This window comes from Pseudoliparis swirei, chromosome 20 (assembly GCF_029220125.1).
Source record: "Pseudoliparis swirei isolate HS2019 ecotype Mariana Trench chromosome 20, NWPU_hadal_v1, whole genome shotgun sequence".
NCBI lineage: Eukaryota > Metazoa > Chordata > Actinopteri > Perciformes > Liparidae > Pseudoliparis > Pseudoliparis swirei.
The window spans coordinates 23,160,508-23,185,291 of record NC_079407.1 but is presented as its reverse complement, the minus strand read 5'-3'; the positions used below and the strand labels follow the sequence as shown (position 1 = coordinate 23,185,291).

At 41.0% G+C, this 24,784-nt stretch overlaps 3 protein-coding genes and 1 non-coding gene across 5 annotated transcripts in view; 2 read left to right on the top strand and 2 right to left on the bottom strand.

Moving 5' to 3' along the window:
* The first annotated feature begins 741 nt into the window (after window positions 1–741).
* On the top strand, window positions 742–828 carry trnastop-uca (transfer RNA opal suppressor (anticodon UCA)). The gene has a single exon. It is a non-coding gene; the product is annotated as a tRNA-Sec (tRNA).
* A 505-nt stretch (window positions 829–1,333) lies between these two features.
* Window positions 1,334–5,299, top strand: mrpl28 (mitochondrial ribosomal protein L28). The gene is made up of 6 exons (XM_056441164.1): window positions 1,334–1,443; window positions 2,262–2,571; window positions 3,377–3,529; window positions 3,633–3,767; window positions 3,917–4,003; window positions 4,890–5,299. The coding sequence occupies exons 2-6, from the start codon at window positions 2,287–2,289 to the stop codon at window positions 4,986–4,988; spliced, it is 759 nt and encodes a 252-aa protein (XP_056297139.1). The 5' UTR covers window positions 1,334–1,443; window positions 2,262–2,286; the 3' UTR covers window positions 4,989–5,299.
* A 1,986-nt stretch (window positions 5,300–7,285) lies between these two features.
* Window positions 7,286–18,852, bottom strand: relb (v-rel avian reticuloendotheliosis viral oncogene homolog B). 2 transcript variants are annotated; one of them, XM_056441619.1, is made up of 11 exons: window positions 18,569–18,852; window positions 18,311–18,334; window positions 16,923–17,080; window positions 14,326–14,661; window positions 12,761–12,927; window positions 12,549–12,640; window positions 12,236–12,367; window positions 12,037–12,141; window positions 11,061–11,276; window positions 10,850–10,921; window positions 7,286–10,401 (listed from the first exon to the last, which is right to left on the bottom strand). In XM_056441619.1, the coding sequence occupies exons 1-11, from the start codon at window positions 18,627–18,629 to the stop codon at window positions 9,953–9,955; spliced, it is 1,812 nt and encodes a 603-aa protein (XP_056297594.1). In that variant the 5' UTR covers window positions 18,630–18,852; the 3' UTR covers window positions 7,286–9,952. The 2 variants fall into 2 exon arrangements, with proteins under 2 accessions (XP_056297594.1, XP_056297595.1); XM_056441620.1 differs by lacking the exons at window positions 18,311–18,334; window positions 18,569–18,852 and adding an exon at window positions 15,471–15,520 and having other exon boundaries at window positions 16,923–16,992.
* Window positions 18,853–20,087: 1,235 nt separating this feature from the next.
* Window positions 20,088–24,784, bottom strand: part of LOC130211316 (putative lipid scramblase CLPTM1) — an 11,794-nt gene continuing 7,097 nt past the window's right edge. Inside the window, exons 3-9 of the mRNA XM_056442055.1 lie at window positions 24,513–24,757; window positions 23,806–23,899; window positions 23,506–23,696; window positions 23,014–23,109; window positions 22,589–22,724; window positions 22,070–22,237; window positions 20,088–21,385 (exon numbers count right to left, since the gene is read on the bottom strand). Of these exons, the coding sequence (XP_056298030.1) occupies window positions 21,102–21,385; window positions 22,070–22,237; window positions 22,589–22,724; window positions 23,014–23,109; window positions 23,506–23,696; window positions 23,806–23,899; window positions 24,513–24,757 (1,214 nt within the window). The 3' untranslated portion in view covers window positions 20,088–21,101. The remainder of the gene's footprint in view (window positions 21,386–22,069; window positions 22,238–22,588; window positions 22,725–23,013; window positions 23,110–23,505; window positions 23,697–23,805; window positions 23,900–24,512; window positions 24,758–24,784) is intronic.

Genomic DNA, 24,784 nt, shown 5'->3' with positions numbered 1-24,784 from the left:
ATATATATATATATCCCTTACATATTAATTATCCATTACATATGAATTAATATATATATATTTATATATATGTATCCCTTACATATTAATTAATTATCCCCTACATATTAATTAACCCTTACATATTAATACATCACTGATAATGACCCATGCACTGGTGGGAGCCACTCTGATACTCTTAATACTTAAAATTAATGATTTTCTAAAACTACTTCCTACATCCATGGATCATGAATAAAATAAGGATTTAAATGATGTGCACCTGAAGGATTGGATCTGGGTAGTAATGTATATATTGACTTTTTATAGCAATGTAAGAGGACGTTTTCATGAAAAACGCTGCAGGTTTGCACACATAGCTGCACACCTGGGCAGCCACATCAGTTGCACCTGTGCCGGCTTTTCCAGAATCAGACCTGTATCTGTATTTAATTGTAACCCTCTTGTTTTTCTTTCTCTCTGATGACGCCATGTGGCTCCTCCTTTTTATTTCCAGCCAGCCAATCACAACACGCCTACTTTGAATAACACACCACAGACCCGATTATGTTTTGACTGTTTTGGGGTTTATTTGACAATAATGTGCTTTTAGTAACATGCGGTACGTGTTGGTCCTATGTATAGCAGCTGTTTCGCAGCTCTGTCATGAAAGCAAACTAAACGTCATTGACGATGCACCCTGACTCAACGTACTGTCAGTGACATAACCTATAAATACAGTTCCGCAGCCTTGGTTGAAGTGCCCGGATGAGCCTCGGTGGTCCGGGGTGCAGGCTTCAAACCTGTAGCTGCTTAGCGGCAGAGTGGTTCAATTCCACCTTTCGGGCGTAATATCGTTACGTAACCACCACTGAACTTTATGCGTGTTCAATTTCTGTGTTTTATGCTTGTTTAATGAGGAAGCGTCACATTTATTCATTAAGTATTTAATGAAAGAAAAAAAATCGCAGTAATTTTCATTCGTAATCATTCTTGCACGTTGAGCTTTATTATATGATGTATCTAACGTTATTTATATTGTATACTGCAAATGTGCGCAATGTGTATTTTAAAGATAATTCAAATTTAATTCAGCAGTTCTGTTCATCGGAAACTGAGCATTCACATAAATGTAAAACACTAGATCAATAGTATTGTAGAAAGTGTATACAGTATAATAGTATAGCCGTGGAAGCAGAATTTACACTGAATCTACATCCGCTTTGCAAAAGGAACCCGCGTTGATTGACAGTGTTTGAAATCCAATCATCTTCGAGTATTTCCTGTCCACCGTCCAATCATATTCTTCCCCGGTGGAGGCGGGGCCTATCAATGCGGAAACGTGTCTGTGCAGCGGAGGCTGGAGGTGGTGTGCGTGATGTCCTTGCCCTCTGGATTTTGGGCTAACCTGGATTGAAAAACTCACTTAGTACTCGGTGGAGGTCGCAGTGTTATTATAACCCGGTAAAGCAGACGGATGCGCGTGCACTTACCGTTACATTAGACGTTAGAGGCCGATGTCACCATGTATAGATGTTGCATTGTGCCAGTTAGCGTCCTGCTAACTGACGTCAGTAACGTTATGGAAGTTGTTCACTCGTGTGTTTCTCTCAATGTATATGTAATAATGAAGAGATAGTCTTATTGGTTTAGTTTAAACAACTTTATTGTCACCTTTCATGTCGGAGGATTATTTACGAGGGTTGTTTTGGTCGTATATTTGATATTTGGTCGTATTTTCACATTCTTGTCTTTCTCAATCTCGTTTTAAAACAGGAAGTAGTATATGAAAAGTATTTAAATATTATAAGTCGCTGGTGTCTTCAACATGTGTGTCTAATCAAAATATCCTCCTTACACTGAAGTAGACACTTGGTGGTTACTGGGAGCTTGAGCAACACTTTTAATGATTGATTAATAATAACGTGCATGCCAAACAATCACTGTTTTTAAGCAATTATAAATTTCGACTTGGTAGAATGAACTGTCGATCAAATTATAAATGTGCAGTGAATCTATAATAAATCTAATTGTAAGTTGGTCTGATCAGGGAACTAAAAAGTCAGAGTGTCCTGAATGAAACTAAGAAGGTTAGAAAACTTCATTTTATGAATGAAATTGAAGTGGCCTATTTTCTTTAACTAAATCCGAAATCTCTATTGTGTGAAATAATCCGTACCACTTTATAAACGGAAGTGCAACTTGCAAAACTAAGTACGGAAAGGGATTCATGAACTACTTTCTTATTACTGAAAATGTTTCATCCTTAATCTGTCTTTCAGATTTGACGTGAAGAAGCAGTCCGTCATGCCTTTTCATAAATACGCCCCCAAAATCTGGGACGCCATGAAAATGAAGCAGGGCATCTACGCTCGTCTGCCCAAACACTACCTCAAGTCCCTGGAACCGAAAGAGCCGACCCCCGTCCACTGGAAGCCTTTGGGAGTCGAGTACCAAGCCAACCCGACGACGGGGCTCAAGGAACGGGTTCAGGATGTCCCGATACCGATCTTCTACCCTCCACCCTCCCAGGACGGCCTGTGGGGAGGAGAGGGCTATATATCCGGCTTCAGATACGCCCATAATGACAAAGTGAGTGTCCAGGAAAAAGATTGTCTGCCTTTTTAGTTCCACTGGTGTGTTGACGTGACATCATTATACCATAATGCCCCAGTATAAACATCCAGTTGCTGCACGTTAACATCCAGTCGAGGCTTTGTTCCCATGCGACTGTCCACTCGTTGTCAACCTCTTTAACTTTTCAATAAACCAAAAATACATTTTTTGTGGGAATTCAAATCTAATGTTTGTTGTTAATGTATGCATTAACAACAAACAGTGCACACACGTAACAGCACTATCATAGATATCACTATCCAGAATGTTACGGCATTATAAGTTGTATGTTTACACAATCCTGATCAGAGAATATAAATAAATTGGCTAAATTGAAGGAAAAATAATCATGCATGTTTAAAATATGAATTGAAATATATATATATATATATATATATAGAAATAAATATGTGGCACTAAAATACAGAGGACTTTCTGATTTTTTCCCCCCAACATGTTGTGTACAATATTTCAGTTAAAAGATGTATTTTTTAAAAAAATAATTTTCTTTTTATTCAACAAAAAGAACACAAATACAACAAGACGTCATTTTTTTACAATTTTCTTTTTATTCAACAAAAAGAACACAAATACAACAAGACATCAACAACATTGACAATAAAAATTAAAAATAAAATATAAAAAAACAACAACAAAAAAGGGGGGGAAAGAACAGAAAATCCTGCTGTCATGTCAATTCTGTGTCAACTGCCATAGGGTCCACTTCCTCCATTTACTGTCCAGAGAGATGTAGTTTTAAACGTCACTCCTCTCTCTCCAGATGTCCACGCGTCTGAAGAAGACTTGGAAACCACAGCTGTTCAGGAGAGAGTTGTACAGCGAGATCCTGGACCACACGTTCACCATCACGGTCACGGCCCGCACGCTGAACCTCATCGACGCCGCCTTCGGATTCGACTTCTACATCCTCAACGTGAGACCGCGCGACCGCTGTGGAACGACGTTTACTTTTGCAACTGTCTTTTTTTTCTCTCCTTTTTTTACGTGACTCGTAATTATCCAACTCCTCCGGTCAGACATCGAAGGAAGACCTGAACTCCAAGTTGGGGATGGACCTGAAGAGGGCCATGCTGCTTCGCCTGGTGCGCAGGAACACAGAGCTTTACCCCTCGGAGCCCGTCAAGAGAGAGAAGGTCTACAACAGATACAAGGTGGGCGGGGTTTGTTTCCGTCCACCGAGTGATCTCACATGTGTGGAAATGGAGCGATTCAAACCACATTGATGTTCTCCAGCGAGAGAAGGAGTTGTGATTCAGAAACAAATTGTGTTTTTCTTTTTTTGTGCATTGTCTCCGAGCAGCAGTTTGAGATCCCGGAGGAGGAGGCCGAGTGGATGGGTCTGAGCCTGGAGGAGGCCGTGGAGAAACAGAGGCAGCTGGAGCACAAGGTAACAACGTCCTCACACACACACACACACACACACACACCACTGCCTGAAGCTCGCCTCATTCAGCACTTGTTTTCAGCCGTTTTTTACCGAACGCATAAGAAATGTTCCTAAACAATTTCTAGTTTTTGTGAGAAAGACATTACATTACTTTTGCTGATCACTTTTAAACTTCTGGCCATTCCAAAGTTGAAGCTTGAATCAAAGGGTGACCGTGCTTTTGCCGTTAGAGCCCCTCGACTTTGGAACGACCCACCGGAGGGGATAAGGCTCGCAGAATCAGTAACTTTGTTTAAATCACTTATTAAAACCCATTTTTATAGAACAGCTTTTAAGAGATGCAGTTTTTTTTTTTTTTTATTTGTATCTTACAATTCTATTTGTTTTGCCTTGATTCTCTGTAGAGCACTTTGTAACCCTCCTGTTACCTTTACATTTACTAACATATTTGACCCTTGGGGTCAATTTGACTCCAGCAATTAAAACCTCCAGAAATTTATTAGAATTAATATTGTTTCCCAAGTTTAAGTGTGAGGTACTTTATGTTTGTTTGTTGACTACCTAAATAGCCCTTTAAATATATAAAAAAGTTGATATTTCTTATATGTTTGACAGTGAAAAACAGCCTGGGGTCAAATTGACCCCAAAGAACACTGACATTTAACATTGAATGGGGTCAAATTGACCCTAAAGGTAACAGGAGGGTGCTATATAAATAAAGTTATTATTATTATTACAAATCAGCGAAATTGAGTTCACATCTTTAACAGAATCACAGACCCCTGAAAGACGTGAAAACAATGTCGGATTTTTTTACGATGAAGCTGCACACAGTCCATTGAGTATTCCGTCCTGACTCCGTTGTGTTCGCCCTCTTGTCCCTCAGGAGCCGGAGCCTCTGTTCAAGGCGTGTGTGGAGGAGCTGGTGGAAGAGCTGTATGTCCAAAAACTCTCAGAGCCACACGTCACAGAGAATAAGTCCTAGAGAATAAGTCCTAGAGAGCGGGACAGAGGCTGGAAAATGAAGCGTCTCCGGATGTCGGTGGGAGTCGCTGCTTCAGCTTGTGTTTTCATCTGAGAGCGACTCGAACGATGAGGTCGTGTTGGAGTAACGCTTATTTATTTACCCTGACATTAAAGATCCATACGTAGGATATTTTAGGAATTAAGAGGAAAATCCTCCGTTAGTGTAAATACTACCTGACCAGTTTGTTGTGATATCCAAATAATAAAAGATACCCCTTTTTTCTTATCTGTTTCTGCTCATCTGTTATCTTAAATAAATATTTAATGGGTTTATTTATTATTTATTTCAATGCATGAATTTCGTTGAGATGACGTCTGTCTTTTAAGGTTTGATGGTTTGGGTGATGTGTTTATTTTGCTTGATGCAGCTTAAAGTTATTAAACAGTTATAAAAGTATTAATACCTTATTCATGATAAAATATTAAATATGGCCATACATATTCAAGCCTGGACAAGTTAGACAAATTCACTGTCAGTGATAAAGAGTATTGTTTATTTTTGTAGGGAGGGTAAATATGAGCGATATCCATCTTCCTAACCGTGGTGGAAAAAAACTAAGTGCGTTTTCTCAAATACTGAACTTAAGTAAAAGTTTAGAGGTGCTTGAATATTTCCAAATGGTATTTTATAATTCTTTACAGATCAAATGAGGAAAATATGCACACATGACCTATGAAAAATTAAAACCCACTTTTGTATAAAATGGCCACACAAACACAAATGCTATCGTAATCACCTACTTTTATATCTGGTAAATAACTGAATAAAATCATTGTACTATACGATTAATTACGAATAGCAACAATATATCTGTACTTTCAAATCATGTTTAATGCAGGACTTTTACATTGTGGTATTTGTTGAATGTGTATTTCACTATCTTTATGTAATCATGTCATGTCTGTGTTTGCCCGGTAGATGGCGCCAAAGAGCTTTGAGTCAAATCTCAATTTAATAGAATGAGATTATAGTCTTTTTAAATTATGATAAATTCTTTGTTTTATTAAAATAGTCTCAATTTAAGAACTACAGAACAGAAGCAAGCCAAAGAAACTGCAGTTAAATGCATCTGTCCATGAAGACCCGCTAACACAGCGCAGGTCCTCACACAGTGACGACCCAGAGGTTCATTAAACATAGAAACACACGTTTCTTGCCCGGTGTTGATTTCAACACTCTGGTCTGACGGTTGTATCGGTGTTGTGTGGTTTAGTGGTTAGATGGGGAATCCTTACTGGTGTGTGGGGACTCCCGTGGGTGGTGTAACCTTGGCAAAAGAGGAAAAAAAGAGTGTACACCTGGCCCCTGTAAACAGAAAGATTCACTCATAGATACTGGAATTACCCCATTATAGATGTGATTAATCTACTATCACAGTGGGTGATTTTACGTTTAATTAAGCTGGAATTAAGCTAAAAAATACAGATCCCAAAAATCACAAAATAAAGAACATGAAAGCAGGTGGTTCTCAAGGCTGAAAACAAGCCAGAGTAAACAAGCTTACTGGTCAATCTTTGTGAAAATGTGATTCTACAAACATCCATTACAGATACTGTAAGCTGTGCATCAGCCCCGACCACATATACCGGTCAATAAAGGGTCACTGGTTGGAATCTTCATTCACTTTAGCTGTAAGTAATACCTAAAGTTAGAGATGTTAGACCACATTTATTGTGTCTTTACTTGTGTAAATAGTTATCATGGTAAATCCCTTTTCCAGTCCACCTTTGGCCAAATAAATTTTTTTTTTTAATGTTTACACTCTTATTTCACACTTTTTAATTTATTTAATAGTTCTTAATTTCTAAATGATATGTCTAAAAAATCCTTATTGTTGTGAACTGTTTGCACTTTTATTAATATTATTATTACTCACTTTATGTCAGACAAGCGACAAACATACTATTGATCTTCTGTTTGTTCAACAAATGGAAAATTGACCATAAAGATGACTTTGAGTTTGACTTAAGAAGAAAAAACAAGTTAACTTTTAACTTTATAGATTTTGATGTATTCTATCTAAACCACTGCTGGATGGATTTAAATGTCATGTGGTTTCAGACATGTCTGGTTCCCGTTTAATAAACCCCAATTACGTTGAAGATTCCCTGATGTTTCCTCTTTTTCCATTAAATTGACATTTTTGGGTTTTGCATAAACCACTGGATGTATTCACATCTATATGTCAGAGGTGAATACTCCACTTTAGTTACTTTGTGAATTGAGTTGAAGACAAAATATAATCAACAAATAAATAATGTAATATTATAAAGATATGATACTTTATTGATCCCCGGGGGTAAAGTCACAAGTTACCAAGCAGTTATAACCATTGTGCATACTTTTTACTTTTTCCCTCAGATTATTCACCATAATGTGTAAATTATTAGTAATTGATCGGTACACAGACGTGATCACCTGACAAAAAGTGGGTGTGACTGCAGTGAAAGTTCCTGTTTTAATGACTTCACCTGAGTGAAAGTTAAACTTCCAGCTTGACACACATTTCAGGTTAAAAAAGAAAAAAAAGACTTGAGCAACCTGATTAAATCTCTCTCCATCAAGTAAAGATACCTCCAATGTGTCCTTCATTTCACTACTGAAGTGAATAAATGGACTTTGTTACATCCCACCACAAACATTTTATTTGTGGACACCGCTGTCGTAGAAACAACCTCAGATCAACCAGAGACCATCTTTAGATGGTGTCACAGGACCAAATCAGGCCTGGTGCTTAAAGTGAGGGTCAAAAGGCCCCTCCCCCACATCCTACCGCACCCATTTTCAAACTCTGCTTTTATTTGGATGTAAAGTTGTGCGACTGCTTCTCATATGGTTTTCTGACGCTATTGCTTTGTAACTAAAGCCGTCCACATTAAGACAAACAGACAAACCCTCTTCTGTGTTAGTTCCCACTACAGTGGGCGTCCCTAGGGCCAAATTCGGGGCCCCGATGACACACTGACTCCCGATCTGAAAACAATACCAGCCACAAGCTGTCGTGGATGGTAAAAACTAGACCTGCATATAAATACTGAGAGAAAAAAATTCCTGAAGTATGCCAATACTTCCTGTAGCTATTGCATTTCTCTCTTTATTTAAAGCTTTCTGAATCCAGCAGCTTTTGGTGGACCACACGTTGTGGCCGACGGTGTCGACGTGTCCCGGCAGCCGGGGGAGGTGGAGCCAGTTCACAGGAAATCAGTGTGGCGTTTCTAAGCGACGGTGAGGCGTTAATGTTCGGGGTCAAAGTCAAAACAGACGGAGCCAGGAGAGTAGCGCACCTGCTGCCCCACACACACACACACACACACACACACACACACACACACACACACACACACACACGGGAGGTAACCAGGTGCACACCTGGAATCTTAAATATTGAGACTACGCCTCTTCCATTGTTTGTTTACTGATCTGTAAAAAAAAAAATCCAGTCGTGGGTGTGACAATTACCAGTGCGCGAACAAATAGGAAACATTTCAAACATTTACTGGTTTCAACTTCCCACTAGTGAGGATTTGTTACTTTTTCTATTGGAAATTGTATTCGTTTTAGAATTTTTGGTCCGAAAAACTATTTTGAACTCCAGGGAAAAAGTTGGTGAGAACAAATAACTGACAAAAGAACAGCTGACGATCCTCTCCAGATGAATGCACCTGGAGGACCACAGCAGAGATTTGTGATTCATTTCCCGGTGTTTTTACGTCCGTCTTTGGGCCGATTTCGTCACAACCATCCACGATGAAGTCCCAAAACCTCACAGCTGTGTAGTTTGAAGATGGGTCTGAGCAAAGGTCACACTTTAGGTCACAGAGGACACCTCACTGCATGTTTCTATCTGATTTCTTGGGTAAACAAGTCGTTCAACATCGCTGACATTGAAAGCTAAAACATGAAAGGCAAACACATCTAATTGTTGTTGCGGCCCTACCTTCATTGTTTTTTATAGGTGACCGAGCAGGTTCGTCCCGTGTGCGGCTGACGGTCACATTCAAGGTTTGATTTGATCCTTTTGTCACTCTGAAATCTTCTGTTCCATTTGACAAATCAAGGCGGCGCAGTCGGCTTCAGCGGGAGGAACGACAACGGGAAAAATAACACCGACTGACATTTTATTGGTTATTTCCTGAAATATTGACACTACGATACGACAGAGACGGGCGGAGTTGAATTGGTGACGAGCTGCGAGGGATCGACACGAGGAGCACCGGTTTCTATCGTGTTCAAGTAGATTAATTATTAAACAATGCAGCTGGTGTGGAGGTCACATCAACAGAGTGGAGAAAGTGAAGAGCAGATCTGACCCTAATGTATTTGAGACTTTGTGCTACATCTAAAATCGTATACCTCTTTGGGGAAGTCACGTCGTTTTCCCAAAATCATGTTGAAGCACGTAACAGAGACAAACATTATATGACAGGTATTAAAGTTTTACCTCACCAATTATTTACTACAATACAAGGCAATTCATGGGAGGGTTTCTATCGTTTCAAAGTTAAATATTGACTCTTGAACATATTTTTTAAAACTCCACGCTGACTGTGAGAATCTGATGATGAGTGTTGGCAGCATTTACAAGCACACACGCAGGAATGTGAACCTGCTGGTTGCTAAGGCCTTGACCAGCAAGGACTCCAAACAACGATACGGGTTTAGCGAGAGGGCGAACACCTTTCACAGTCAGCCGACGCTGGAGTCTTGGATTGAGGGACAACTTGATCCCGTTTGGGTCTCAATCCAGAGGCGTCGAGAGGAAATGAAAAAAACACTTTCATACGAGGGGGCGGTACCAATTTTCTCATCTAACCCTCAGCCAGAGAGCAAATACGCATATTTACCAAAGTGCCAAAGTGGATTTTTTTTAAGTGGACAGAGAGTGTGTGTAAGTGCATTTCACGAATCTGACGATTCGGTCCTCAGAGCTCATCTTCCGTCTTCACCTGAACCATGCCGGAGGGGCTGTCCCGGCCCTCCGACTGCGGGGTCTGGATCTCGTTGACGAGCATGTTGAACTGCAAGTCGCTGTAGTGGGAGAAGTCCTGCGTGTACGAGCCAAAGTTCTGGTTCAAGTTCATATCCTGGTTGGCGAACGTGGAGCCGGCATCGATCCCCGGCTCAAAGCTAGAGGGCATGGACGAGGTGAAGCTGGAGTCGGATATCATGTCCCAGAGCACGGGCATTTCTAGCAACTGATTCAGGATGGCCGTTGCATCGGTGCCGTTGCTCGAGTCCTGAGGCTCGTTGTAACCCAGGTCCCCTGAAGCGGAGGCCCCCGGCTGGCCAGCGCACAGCCTCTCGTTAGGGGCCATCATGGCTTGAGGCTGCTGAGCGTGGAAGGGCGGCTCCGCTGCCGGTGCACCGTCGGCTGAGGAGAGAGGGAACGGATCGGGTTACAGAGGAAATAACGACCCGTTGGGTATGATGGACGGTCCGTTATTGGGTCGAGACCTTTGGGCTTGGATCGGGACATGAGATTGGTGCCGATTGAACCGTGACATTCTTTTCACATTGTCCGAGTGGTGAATGGACAAAACGGAATTGGGTTTCCCTTCAGCGAGAGAATAAAAGTTCTTGTTGCGCAGAAAAGCGAAATAAAAAATGCACAATGTCCGTCCAGATGTCATAGAACTGAGACGTTGATGTTAATTCTAAACATGTGGATTCTTTAATGCCGTTGGAAGTCAAAATGTTTGTTGTAAAAAAAAAGTAAATACAGCCAGTTTACCTCCTTCCTACGTCTGCCCACCAACAATCGGAGACATTAGAAAAGAAAACATAAAATGGGATGAAAGAAAGAAACATGCGAGACTCACCCGTCACACACGGTTTCTCGCTGAAGCTGATGTCGGACTTTATCTTTCTCTTCCGGTTCACTTCATATGGATCTGAAATGAGTTAAATTAAACCTGCTGTGAAGAATTCTGGCTGAAGATCTGCTGAATTTGTTTCAGCCGTTCAAGCCGACAACGCCATCAACATCTCCACGGACACACACAGTTCAGTGTTGGACCCGCCTCGACTGACCTGGGTTGTGAGGCAGGTACGTGAAGGCTATGGACTCGCTCTCCATCTGGTCCGAGAGGCGCCGCAGGAGCACTCGGACTTCGACCTCCTCCGTGATATCCTGGTTCTGGTAGGGCGGAGTCTTAAACACGATGGCAATTTGCCGGTGCACATCCGTCTGGGCGAACTCCGCGCTCGCCTTCCACGACCCTCGCCAGAAGATGATCTCTATATCGTCTTTGAAAAATCAGTGAAAAGACGCAGAGCCATGTTAATAAAGTAGAAAAATACCTCACGATATAAAAGGATTTTCTTTCGATCCTGATTTACATTTAGTTTGAGTCGGGTTGGGCGTTGTGATGGATACATATATCCACACACATGGCACCATTGTGTGATGACTGCAGGCATGGAGGAGAGTGAAGGAGTAAATACAGAGCAGGTATCCCGACCAACCCGAGATGTAGAAGAACTCTGGTTACAAGACATTTTTGGGCATTTTTTGGAAATGAAAGCTGTGCAAATTCAGCAGGAAAACATCATGTTTAATTACATTTCAATCAACACATAATGCCTCTGGCCAAAGTGTGAAAAAACTCAGACATCAGCAGCTGTAAATCAGTCACAGAGTCATATACTCAAGTTTAGTACTAGTTCTGCTGTATAACAAAATCTCTTATAAATCACTTTTTAGAGAAATTTACAGAGGTGCGAACCCTGCAAAATAAACACTGCTCCAAGTCATATCCCAGATGCTTCAGCGAGGAAAAAATGAAGGTCGGACAACGTTACGACAAAAACTAAGTTAACAAAAATTTGCTTCATAAGAAAAACTATAATCGCAAAAGTATGCTTCACTTCGTATAATACCTTGTTTTAATAGTTGCTAACGAAAGTTTGGGAACATCATCATCATAATCCTTGTCCCATGAACTCTATTGTGTGAGCATAGTTCTGTACATTTGTGACGGCAAAGCACCCAATAAAACTATCTTACCCTTCTGAACTTTGTCACACAACATGTAGATCTCCGTCTTGCCGGTGCAGGAGCCTCTGTACTGGTTGAAACGGCCGATCTTCAGCTGTGATGTAGTCGTGGCCTCTGTCAACAACAACAAAAATCCAACAACATGTGAGAATCAGCAAATTAATTTCCACATTGTTGGTGCAGTTTAAAAAAAGAGTGCGCTCCTTACTCTTGTCATAGATGGGGTTGGACACCATGGGGCTGAGGCAGTCTTTTCTGCCATCCTCCCATTCAAACTCGCACTGAAAACACAGACGCACAGCGTTCATGTCCATGTCTTCAATGCCCTTTGAGTGACCAGCTGAGGGGGGAAAGACACAAAATCAAATGAGTCCAGGAGAGACAACGAATTTAAACTGTGGGGAAAGAAGAAAAAGTGCCTTCCTTTCAATTTAAATATATGGATGTGTAGAAAGAGGACACTATTAAAGTTCTGAAGAGCTGTGTGTGTGTGTGTGTGTGTGTGTTGGGATTCATCTTACTTTGAAAGGGGTCGATATTTTGGTTTCTTCTTTTCTGAAGTGAAACATCCAGCTCTTTCCTCCTCACACACTGGATGCCGAGGTTAGCGAAGCTGCGAGTGCAGAAGAAAAAACATGTCAGAAAATGCAAGAAAAATCATATCTGATGGAAAAAGATTTAATATAATAAAAAGTTGGGGGGGGAAGAGATGAACGAAAGCTGGGCCGAGCACCTGTGACGTCGGTTGCTGTGAGGGTTGAGCGTGACCACGCAGATTCCTGAACTGTTTGGGCAGTCTTTACCCACAAGGCAGTGGGGGTGAGGCCGGTGTGGGGGGTCTTTGGTCACCAAGGAAACCGTGACTGTGACCCTCTTTAAGTGGTCAATGGGACCTTGAATCTGAAAGAGAACCAGACAGGAAGATGAGATAGAGAAGTGAGAAAACGGAAGAACAAAAAGGCAACAGTAAGCATATCGACATCAAGCTGACAAAAATAACGCACGCATAAAAAAAATTATTGTGAGCAAGAAGTGGAACTGCTAAATTGTCAAATAAATCCAAAGCCTTTTGTATTCCTCACGTCTGTGTTTTATTTTGCATATTCTCACTGTCACTCATCTTGTGTCTTTTAACTGAACATCTGATCGCCAATGTCTGAGTTACCAATTTCACCAAGAACAGAAAATGCAAAATCAACACAATATTGTTCAAGGATTACTCATAACGTCATGTCATTGACACAAAATATAAGAAATATGGTGATTTTTTAAATGGTATAATCTTTTCACACAGGAAGATGAACGTGAAGGAGTGATTGTTAGCATTAACTGCCCAATTTTGACCACACTGCTGTGAGCTGTGAACACATGAACACATGAAAACATGACCACATGTAGACATGACCACGTGAAGACTTGACCACATGAAGAAATGACCACATGAAGACGTGAAGACATGACTACATGAAGAAATGACCACAAGAACACAAAGAAATGACCACATGAAGACATGACCACATGAAGACGTGAAGACATGACCACATGAAGACATGAAAACATGACCACATGTAGACATGACCACGTGAAGACTTGACCACATGAAGACGTGAAGACATGACTACATGAAGAAATGACCACAAGAACACAAAGAAATGACCACATGAAGACATGACCACATGTAGACATGACCACATGAAGACGTGACCACATGTAGACATGACCACATGAAGACGTGAAGACATGAAGACGTGAACACAAGAACACATAAAGAAATGACCACATGAACACATGAAGAAATGACCACATGAAGACGTGAAGACATGACCACATGAAGAAATGACCACATGAAGAAATGACCACATGAAGAAATGACCACATGACCACATGAAGAAATGACCACATGAAGAAATGACCACAAGAACACATAAAGAAATGACCACATGAAGACGTGAAGACATGACCACATGTAGACATGGAGACATGACCACAAGAACACATGAAGAAATGACCACATGAAATGACCACATAAAGACAAGACCACATAAAGACATGGAAACATGACCACATAAAGACATAATTGACCAGATGAACACATGACCACATGACTACTTTCTAGTTGACTCCAACAACTCCACATCCTTTCAGCCCATCTGCACAGGGGTTCATGTGTGCACACCAAACTAAATCAACTGTGGTTAAAACATTTTTTCAACTCTCCAAATGTAACCGAAAGCTACTAAACCCCTTCAAGGACCACCACGTGAAATGTGTAATAATAATGAACTTCAATGCGTCTACCTCTATCGCAGGCTGACTCTTGTTGGTTTCAGTGCTGGACGCCCCCAGGATGCTGCCGGCCGAGCGTCCCTCACACTCGTAGCGAAACCTCATGCCTCTCTCCTTGGGCTCCTCCAACACCACCAGTTTGGGCTTATTCAGAAGCCGCTCCAGCATCTCCGTTTCCCCGCCGCGGTTCTGAGAGGAAACGCCACGGGAGCTCTTCGAGGCCAGCGAACACGAGGAGCCTCGACCACGCCGCGGGAAACCGGCCGGAGCAGAAGCTTCCCGGGAAGAATGAGCCATCTCTCTGGAAATGCTGGCTGGCTGCTGGGGCTGAGGGAAGGTGCAGGTTGACTGTGCAAAAACAATAACAAAACATTTTTTAACATTAGTTCACCTTTTATGCAACGAGGTAACACCTGTTGAGGTTAGAGGAGGGGGGGAAAAAACATGAAGATTGTCTTTTCCATCACTGTCCTCACATCAGAGACAGACAGCAGACGTACATCTTGTGATCCGAGATACTGATTGAAGGATGAACAAAAGTCATAGAGACATCCTGGTAAATTATCCAGAATGGCTTTAAATCACCAACACTACTCCTGGCTTCAAATGAGAAACGTTTTCAAAAATAAAAAAACTCAGTCTTGGTTTCTTAACAAGATTTTCATTGAGATATAAGAGATTAAGCAAAATACCTACGTCTGTGTAAATGGTAGCAACTTCTTTCGCCTGATCCTGAGCAGAATATCTAAATATCTCAGCTACTTGTTGCTTTACAAATTGAGATTTTAGATAAATACTCAAAAGACGTCTGGCTATCCCATTCATCATCTCATGGCCCAACCGGCTTCCCTTTAGCGTTAGAAAAAAACACAGACGTGCGATCACAGAAAAATAAACAGATCTCAGACGACACATTCTGCATGGTGTCTGCAGTGAAGCTAAGCAGCATGTTGTTTTCCTTCATACATGTGCTTTCTATCAGTGCGCAGCGTTAACAATGTGCTCAATTGATCACCGAGCTTTCCCCATTCCCAGTCAGGCTCTTGTTGTTGAAACTCTGTATCTGCATTGCTCTCTATACTCGTATATTAGGCCTCCGATTGACTGCAATGTAACGTAAAAGGAAGACAAAGTACCACAAAGAAAAAAACACTCACGTTAGAAATCAATCTGAAGCATCAATGTAACGAAAGAGTAACGATCGAACCTGCAGAGAACAAAGGCGTAAAGGAGTTGACCTCCTTCACTTGTGGAGAAGTAAATTAGGCACAGAGCTTTTGAATCGTTGCTGCGGAGATCTGGGTGATGCCTTTGCATGAGATAATGTTTCACAATATCCTGTCGAGCCACAGGCATCTACTCGAGGAGAGCGTGTTAGCCGGGGCGGACCGGTTAGCTTTTAAAAACTAGAGCTAAACAAAAGCCTGGCAGACGGAACCAGAGAACAGGAAATAGGAAGCCAGCTCAATGTAACGTGGATCGACCAATTGGAGACGCGCAGGGCAAGGAATGTGACCTTTCACCCCTTGACGGCTTCGTCTGGTAAACAGAAAGGACTGCAAACTGAAAGTAGGCGTCATGTTACAGTTATTCAAACCACTCTTCCTCCCCTATCTCAGGCCCCTTCCACAGTAAAGCATGCTGAGGAGGTGTGTCCGCCACATCGCAGGCCGCAAGACGTTTTAAAACAAACTATGTTCACACAAAGCCCCCCAAAATGTTTCATCTCACATACACAGGTCATTTGCTGATAAAGATTTTCAGCTGTTTTCTTGTGAGACACATTATTATCTGTGTCTGCGGGCGATTGTAAGAGCCCGACCTACCTGACTGCCTAAAACTAAGCGTACGACTACACTTAAATCCTGAAAAGAAAACTCTCCGCTAAAGCTGCAGCCACCTCATTTTACATCGTTATGGAGAAGAAGAAGCCCAACTGAAGCTTTCTCTGTTCCTGAGTTTATTGTTAACAAGCTTTCAATAGAAACATCAAAGTAATATGGATTAAACAATTGAGTTTGTGTAATCTTTTGTCTATGACTGCATATTTAGGGCTACAACAAATAATATAATTCTTATTGATTAATCTGCTGTTTTTTTGTTTAGATTATTTTATGTGTCAGACATGTTTTTAAATGGCGTGGTAACATGTTCAAAATGCAGGTCTGACTGGATGCTTTGTTATACATTTAGGATTATTATTATACAAAACAATGAAAAATAAAGGAGCAAATCCTCATAGTTGAGAGACTAAAAGCATTGTGATATAATGATATCATACACATATTGATAAATGTTTACAATGCAATAATTATAGAAGGACTATTTGTTTTAATGTAGCCTAATTTTTATAAAGACAAGCTGGTGGAAGGCCTTAAAATCCTTAAATGATTACAGTGACAATATATATTCACGCTTGAGATTAAAGCTAAAATATGCAGTCAAGGTCTGACTCGAGGAATGACTGTTAGCAACAGTCTAGGAAACTTCTGACAGAGAGAAACCAGATGAGAAAAGACATGAACACAAAAAACACAAATTACTACAAAAGGTACACAATCATCACACCGTGAGCTCCCACCCGACGATGTGTTTTTACCCACTCTAACCTGACAGGCAGTGCCTCTGGCCAGCAGCAGGGGTTGGGATGGCGGTGAGGAGCTCTGTTGTCGCATCCTGTGGTTTTGGCAGAGGAGGTCAGCAGGGGGGTCCGGGGGTCCGGGGAGGGAGGGCCCCGACCACTCTGTGATGATTTCCTCAATGAGATCTGTAAAAAATAATATTGATTGCGTCTCAGATGGCTGATGCAACAGAAATGATGTTGGTTTATTATAGACGGTATCGGGGGCCATTCCTCTAAACCAATTGCGCTTGCAGATAATTTGTGGCTACTAGTATCGCACTGCTGAACACATCTGTGTGTGTGTGTGTGTGTGTGTGTGTGTGTGTGACAGTGCTGCACCTTGTATGCTGTGTAAAGAACTTTCTGAATGGCACATAAAGAAATATGAAAGTCCTAATATATATGCAATATTACAGATGTGTATAACAAGACTTTGCCTTTTTGTTTGAATATGATTAACTTAAAAGTGTTGTTCACCCCACACTGTCCATTATGTTCTATATCAGGACACCTACACATGCATTATTGTGTCTTTATAATTACCAAAACACATGAATGTGTTTGCACATGTGTTGTGTAAAAGTGGTTAGCTGCCACTATGGTATTTAGCACTTGAAAACTGTATATAGTGCACACTAATTTGTACCTGTGGTGGAGCTTTATGATGTCAGACAGTTGCCAAACAAACATAAATTACAGCTTCTTGCAGCCGTGGAGTAGAAAACATTAACAAAGCAGAGACAAGTAATCTTTTAGGGAAATGCGAGAGTTTCTTAGCAATAAGTCATAATCATTTAAGTAATTTAAAACATAAGTATAACGTGAAAACAAAATCAAACTAATTATTTTTAACTGCAATCACAATAAGTGCAGGTGATCTGAATAGGCGCACACTTGGGTTATGCCTATGGGGATTGTAATTCCATTGTTCACTATGATCTAACATTTGATAGACTTGTACAGTATATTGACAATTAAGTAAGAGAATAATTGGTAGATAATGAAATAGGGTTGCAGCCTTAAATTCAATAAATATATGAGAAAGAATACAGGAAATGCTTAATAATAATGTAAATTGTTCAGAAATGTAGTCTCGTTTATGTTTACTTTTGCAACTCTGGGTCACGTTCCAAAATCTGACATTGGACCACAAAATAAATGTTCCCAGGAAAACTAATCAGTCTTTGAAAGAAACATCACAACACAAGATGAGGAAGCAAAACTACGGATTACGGTCTGGTGACGTCTAACTTCTCCTTTCTGCATGAAGTCACACTTTTCAATAGTGCCTCACACCCCACATACACATGAATGAATGTCTCCTGGGCATATTTTTTAAAAAGATAAACGCAACTAACAACAGTGAATACTCACCAAAGTCGGACGGTGCCTGATGCGCTGCAGGACAAACAGAAAGCATCAGAATAAAAATGTTGCCAAGTGGAGCAGTAACAACGGGAAGGAGAGCCGGTGAAGAGCGCTCAGTTCCCGGGGATGGGTGTTGGCTGCTTTGCTCTGACACATCACATGCCTGGTAATGATGTAAGCCCTCTCTCTCGCTCTCTCTCTCACACACAAACACACACACACACACACACACACACACACAGACACACACAGATAAAAACCTACCAGAGGTGCCGTTGAAGACGTCCATGTCGGTCATCGCATGTGAATAGTCCTTTCGGACCATGTACTCCAGCGTCGTGTTGGTTACGTGACTTATTTCTAAACCGGGTTATCTCCGGTATTCGTCTTTTCTTCTCGGTCAACGAGTCTCTTTTTTTTTTTAAACAACTCCGGTAAAGACTAGTCAGGCCCGAGGGTCAGCGCCGACTCGTAAGAGCTGTTAGAGAGGACCTGAACCCATGTGTTAGAGGACTTCTGAAGCGTAGTTTTGCTTCAGTTTTTTTTGTTTCGGCAGCAGCTGCGATCCGATTGGCTGGTTTAGGTATGGAAATCCCCTCTCGTGACGTCACTTCCCAGAGGAATCCCCCCCTACCCCCTCCCCCTCCACGGGGACAGCGGGTACCTATGCCAGGTACATTGCTGCAAGCGGATTTAATATGTTGAATATTCAAATTAGCAAAGCACTAGAGCCCACAAGGAGATGGAGACCCCAACAATATTTATTTTTTTAAGTACTCGTTTTTCGGTTAACGTGCTTCACTAAAATTTGCAAAACAAATCGATAAATGAGCAAACACTTTGGCTGTTTATAAAAGCTATACGATGCCAGCTTTCCCCATAATGAGAAATAAATGTAGCTGGTGTATTCAGTATTCATCCTGGTTGCATCGTGCCACCATGCTGCCTCAGCTCCCGTTTCACAGGGATGGATGAGTGGGAATTCCTATCATCACGAATAAGTAGATTTTTCAACTGCAACAATAACATCGCTGCACGTTTTGCAACTACCCTTAAAATAGTGACGTGTTCAGTTCATTTACAGCATAAATGTGTTTATCTGGTCAGTTGTAAAGCACAACAGTGTCATCTGCTGGATATATAGAGGACAGGCAGTTTACCAGAAAAAGAAGTACTGACTCGGGGACCACGTTTATAACTAATAAAAAAGAGGAATGGAAATCATCTGAGCTGCAGTGGTGTTGTAGATAAATTGTTCCCCAACCTGGAAGATGGTTAACAATATAGTAAAGAAGAATTTAAGAAAAACAACCACCCGAAAAAAAAAAAATTGTTTCCAAGAGTTGAAAATGAACAGTCACATGACTCTTTGTTCAAACAACTCAGAGACCCCTCCAACCTCCAGGTCACAAGCCGGCTGGTCATCTGGTTAATTAATCCTTTGTATAGCTGAATGCCAACAGTGTCCCACACGTCAATCTAGCCTTACACCACTCAAACCAGACTAAAATACCATTATTGTGCCAATAACTATTTGAGTCACTGAAAGAGAAAATCATGTGGACATAAATTCAAAGGTTCAAATTAACCGTTTCAACTGGTGCTAGTTGCGGTATTTTCACCCTTACACACAAATGTTTTATGAAAATATTGTTTGCTTCTCTCAAAGAACCTACATAGTATGCATGCTATTGAAGCAAACTAATTACCTTCAACATCTATTGTAAAACAATTGAAGTTTCATGCAAGGATTATGTAAAAACTAGAAATTGTAAAACCGAGACACTTTATCACACTTAAGTTTTACTAGAAACATGAGTGAATCAATTTAATATGTACGAACATGGAAACCTATTTGTTTCAGGATTTACAGCACTCAAAATAAAAACGAGACACACTGGAATTCTTCCAGCTCACACCTGACTGTCTCCACTGTCGGTCAGAGTGATCGGTTTTGGAGCGTGAATGTTAAACAATTTGAAAATCAGACATCTCGTTGAGGGGGTAAAAATTAGACTTGCAAATTAGCTAATGCTACACGGATTTGACAACAGTATTATTAACATGACAAGCTGAGATTCTGTGGAGTTTGAGGACATACAAAAAATGCTTCAGTGACTGAAAAACTAAATGAAGTCATTGACAATATTAATATATTTATATTAATACCAACAAGGCTGTTATATTTTTTTCATGTTCAAGTTTAGGACATTTACCATTATCTTAAAATTGAGGGTAGTAGTCACTGTCTCGTGGGTAGCGTCCTGTAGGGTCATCCATCAGTCACCACCTCTATTTTTTTAACCTCCTTCGTGGCTCAGGACCTTTCCAGTTCCCTCCAGCACTACTCACCAGGTTCCAGGCAATCCGAAACTCGATGCTCACATGGAATGAAAAGAAAAATTCACAAGGAATCTACACAAAGGAGAAAAAAAAAAGCTAAACGTAGCCTTTTTTTTTTTACTCTGTATATATAAAAAAAAGTAGTATAACTGCAACCAATTCCCCTGTCAGCCATTGTTACCCTCTGAAAAAATCATATAGATACAGTACATCACGTTTTACTTCACTTGAATTGCAAAACGAGAGGGTCGGGAACAGAAATAAGAATTTACCAAGTCTACACTGAATATGATTTTCTGTGGATCCACACAAAAATCATAGGGAACAGTTGAACTGCATTATTTTTTGTAGCGGCGTCCATGACAGCTTAACAACGACTCCCCTCCCTGCCTAATTTCCACAAGTCCTCTTCGCCCCAGAAATGCCAGGGAGGCAGATAAGGGCGTTGTCTTGCCTAATCATTCTTCTTCTCCCCATCTGGTTTGTCCGTGATGGCGGCGGCGGTGGCGGTGGCAGGATCAGCGTCTGCGTCTGCCCCTTCCGTGATGGCGGCGGCCGTGGCAGGATCAGCGTCTGCGTCTGCCCCTTCCGTGATGGCGGCGGCCGTGGCAGGATCAGCATCTGCCGCTTCCGTGCCGTCTGGGACGCGTGCCACTCCACTGGTGCCAAACTCGTTGTACCTGTTGGGATCAACCCGATAGATCCAGCGCTGGTAAAGGTAGACGAAGAACACCACGTCTGCAGGAAAGGAGGCGGAGGTTAGACCAGTGAGAATCAAGTAGAAATTAAAAAGCATTATTCCCATAATAACCATTCGTCATCAAGTACAAACCTACTTAGTTACAGTGGTTGAATTAAGTCTTCAATTGATTATGATGAAAACATGTTGGGTTTTGAGTACTAAGCTTATCCAGCAGCATCGGCTATCTGTTATACATCCATTCAACCAAATTACTCCAAATGGCAACATCTCCTAATCCATGTTTGAATAAATAGTGTGATAAGCACTGTGACCAAAACAGACGGATAAATTATGTGGCAATTAGCAACGGGAATCCTGAAAATCAGTGCGACGTAGTGAGTTGACACTCGATGGAGGATGAACAAAAATAGATGCTGTGACGGCATCAAAGGCTGATGATGATATTCACCGTGGCTCTTTGGTTAAAGGAAATCGAACACAAAGCCATCACTGAAAATGTGTGGCAGGAATCAAAACCAAAGTGCCGGGCAAGCAGGACAGTCTTTGAACGAATCTGTCACAATGATGAGCAACCTTCAGCAAAAACACTGTAGATCTAAAAGCTACAAACTCAAAATGACTCCTTTCAAAGATGTTAAATGGCTTTAAATGATTATTTAACGTCCTCTGATCTCAGTAAATTCATAAAAAGTGCAACGTCTATATCAGGGAAGACATACCATCTCTGAGGCATCCTATCCTGTACATCATGGGCATCTTGATGACAAAGGCAAACAGGTCATCAATAAAGGTGTTGAGAGCCTTGTAGGTGAGCATCCTCCATGGGAGGTGGGCCACTGACTTCATTTTGTAGTTGATGAAAAGCTGCGGCGTCATTGTAATGAAACCTAAAAAACAAATGCAGATATAGGAAGAAAGTCACCAGTTAGGAAATATAAGCAATTTTAGAGCAGAGGCAATAAATTAGACGACAAGCAACGAGAATAAGTAAAGTATATTAATACACAGCACATTAGCAGAGGCTATTGGGAATTGGAGTCGTAACCATGATGCAAGTGTGAAAACATTAGCTGTATGTACATCCACTGAGAGACTGGATAATTAAGAGAGGCCGTTAAAATAATCAGCTGAATCTCTGGCCTTTGAAAATAGATTTATAAAAAGCAGGAACAAATTCCATAACAAGACAAAATGATGAATATTCGAATTAAGTGTATAAATGCTTCAGACATACTTACCAAAGGTTAACAAGAAGCCATAGAGCATGCCGAGTACCCATGAGTACCATCCTTTGTGCTCTACGTACAATAGACTGTAGACAGCGTAGCAGCCAAACAGAGGGTAGAGCAGCCATGACAGGTACTTGAAGGCCATCTGTTCACATGTCGAGAGAAAAGGGTAGGAGAAGAAATGTATTATTATGAAAAACAAATAAGTAATATTTTATATGACATGCAATCCCAACAGAGAAATGTTCATTGAAGCGTGCCCTTTTTACAGAGAAACCCTTGTAGCTTAACGAACCGTTAAGACGTTTGGATAAGTAAGAGGGAGTCTGGCATCCGTTAAAAAATATACTGTCCTCTAAATGCATTTTATAAAGCAGAGCTTTCCTCAGAATGTGGTTGGTGTTCAGAGTTCTGTTGAGTATTGTTTCACTTACATCGTCGTAGATTTTGGTTGAAGACTGCACATATGTTGACTTGTCTTTGAATACCAATCTTGGCAGCACCCCTGCAATTTTGTTCTCTCTGTCCAACTAGAGAAATACAAATGGAGGTGGTTACTGGTATGTGGAAATAATAGCACAACATACAGCTGAAGGACACAGGTACAAAAGGTTAGCAAAAGGAGAGTTTGAAAAACGTGTGAAACAAATTGTCAAATGCAATTGTTGGGCTTTCTAAAGTCAGTTAAGTAGAGGAGACTGCAACTGGACTGGTTTCAAACCAAACATAAAAGATTTACTGGTTAACTGTCAATGTTTTGGTTGTAGATGAACTCCATGAAATAGGGTGCATTAAGTTAGTCTGACATTTAGAGTATTTGTTAAAGACAGCGGACAGGAGTCTACTGGCTTATTTTCTTTTAATTATTTAAATAGAAAATGTTAAACAACATCGTGTGTGAAAAGACAAGTGATGCTCTGACTTACCTTGACGTCCATGACCTTGGTGATTTTCCAGAAGTCAATAAGAAGGCCGATGAAGACGCTGACCTGCACCACAAAGTTAGTTTCGTTGTCCAGGATGTACAACAGCACGATCAGAGACTGGACGACTCCAAATATGATGGAGCGCACAGAGAGGCCTTCGAGAGACTGTCTGCTGTTCCAGAACTGGATATCTGAGGAGGAGACGGTGGCGAGTTGAAACTGAGGCATAAACAAACAACAGTGAAATCTATGTTTTGTTCTCGTCATGTCCTCAATACAGACGGGCTGCTGTGACCTTACCATTCTTGAAGGCAAGAAACTCGAAAATGCTGTGCACAATGGAGACAACAATGGTGATTCCCAGCAGATACGGGTTGGTTTCCAAAAGAGCCACCTATAAAAGAGTATTTTTTCATCTTAAATTACAGATGCAAGTAAACAAGTTACATTTAGCTGCCGCATCATTGCTAGAAAACAGTAGTTGTAAAATAGTAAACCTGTAAACTAGGCATCGAGGGTGATAATCAGAAATAACCAATTATATTAAAATACTATTGTAACATGTCAATGCCAACCAATATTATTGTATACCAGTACAGGCTATTCTACAAGGTGCAATACATAGTAAGACAATCAAATTTCACACAAGAAAACATTTAACTCAGGAGTAAATCATTTATTTTCACTGTCGTATAAAGTGCTTTCCGTGCCAGACGTTTTCTTTCGTCAGACACTTATGGACAGCTGAGTTGTAAGTAAAGATGTAGTGAACATTAATATGTCAAACAAAGATAATCTCCTAGAAAGCAGAAGTGCTTGGGAGTCGACATGAAAAGGTACACCTGCCTCAAAGTAATTTAAATATATTTTTTAAATCTAAATATCAACACAAATTGAAAAGCACTATAAATACAGCCAGTTTCTATGTAAAGCCCACAATAAGGAGACAGCATACTGCTATTCCCTTTTTTTTCAGCTTTCCGTCTCGGTGACCCTTGATGTCTTACCTTGACAGAGTCTTGGTCTTCATCAGACTGCTCGTAGGTGTCGTCGGGTAGGAAGTTCCACGGTGAACGTGCATTTTGGGCAGCGTACAACTGCCAACGCCACAAGGACAGCGGGCAGTAGGCGAGGCGCAGTGGGAGTGTCGTCAGGGTATCGTTGATGGGAAAGTAGTCCTTCTGCAGGTTCCAGTAGTCGTTGAAGTACACAATGGGATAGTAGTCTCCACTTACCGCATCAAACTTAACATCTAGTGAAAGAAGAGTTGAAATGTCAA

Coding starts and splice junctions, on each gene's coding strand:
- relb (XM_056441619.1), bottom strand. CDS start 18,629: ATGGTCCGAAAGGACTATTCACATGCGATGACCGACATGGACGTCTTC. Junction 12,368..12,548: donor AAATATCGACCCCTTTCAAA/GTAAGATGAATC, acceptor TTCCCCCCTCAG/CTGGTCACTCAAAGGGCATT. Junction 12,142..12,235: donor CAACCCCATCTATGACAAGA/GTAAGGAGCGCA, acceptor TGTTGTTGACAG/AGGCCACGACTACATCACAG.
- mrpl28 (XM_056441164.1), top strand. CDS start 2,287: ATGCCTTTTCATAAATACGCCCCCAAAATCTGGGACGCCATGAAAATG. Junction 2,572..3,376: donor GATACGCCCATAATGACAAA/GTGAGTGTCCAG, acceptor CTCTCTCTCCAG/ATGTCCACGCGTCTGAAGAA. Junction 4,004..4,889: donor AGAGGCAGCTGGAGCACAAG/GTAACAACGTCC, acceptor CTTGTCCCTCAG/GAGCCGGAGCCTCTGTTCAA.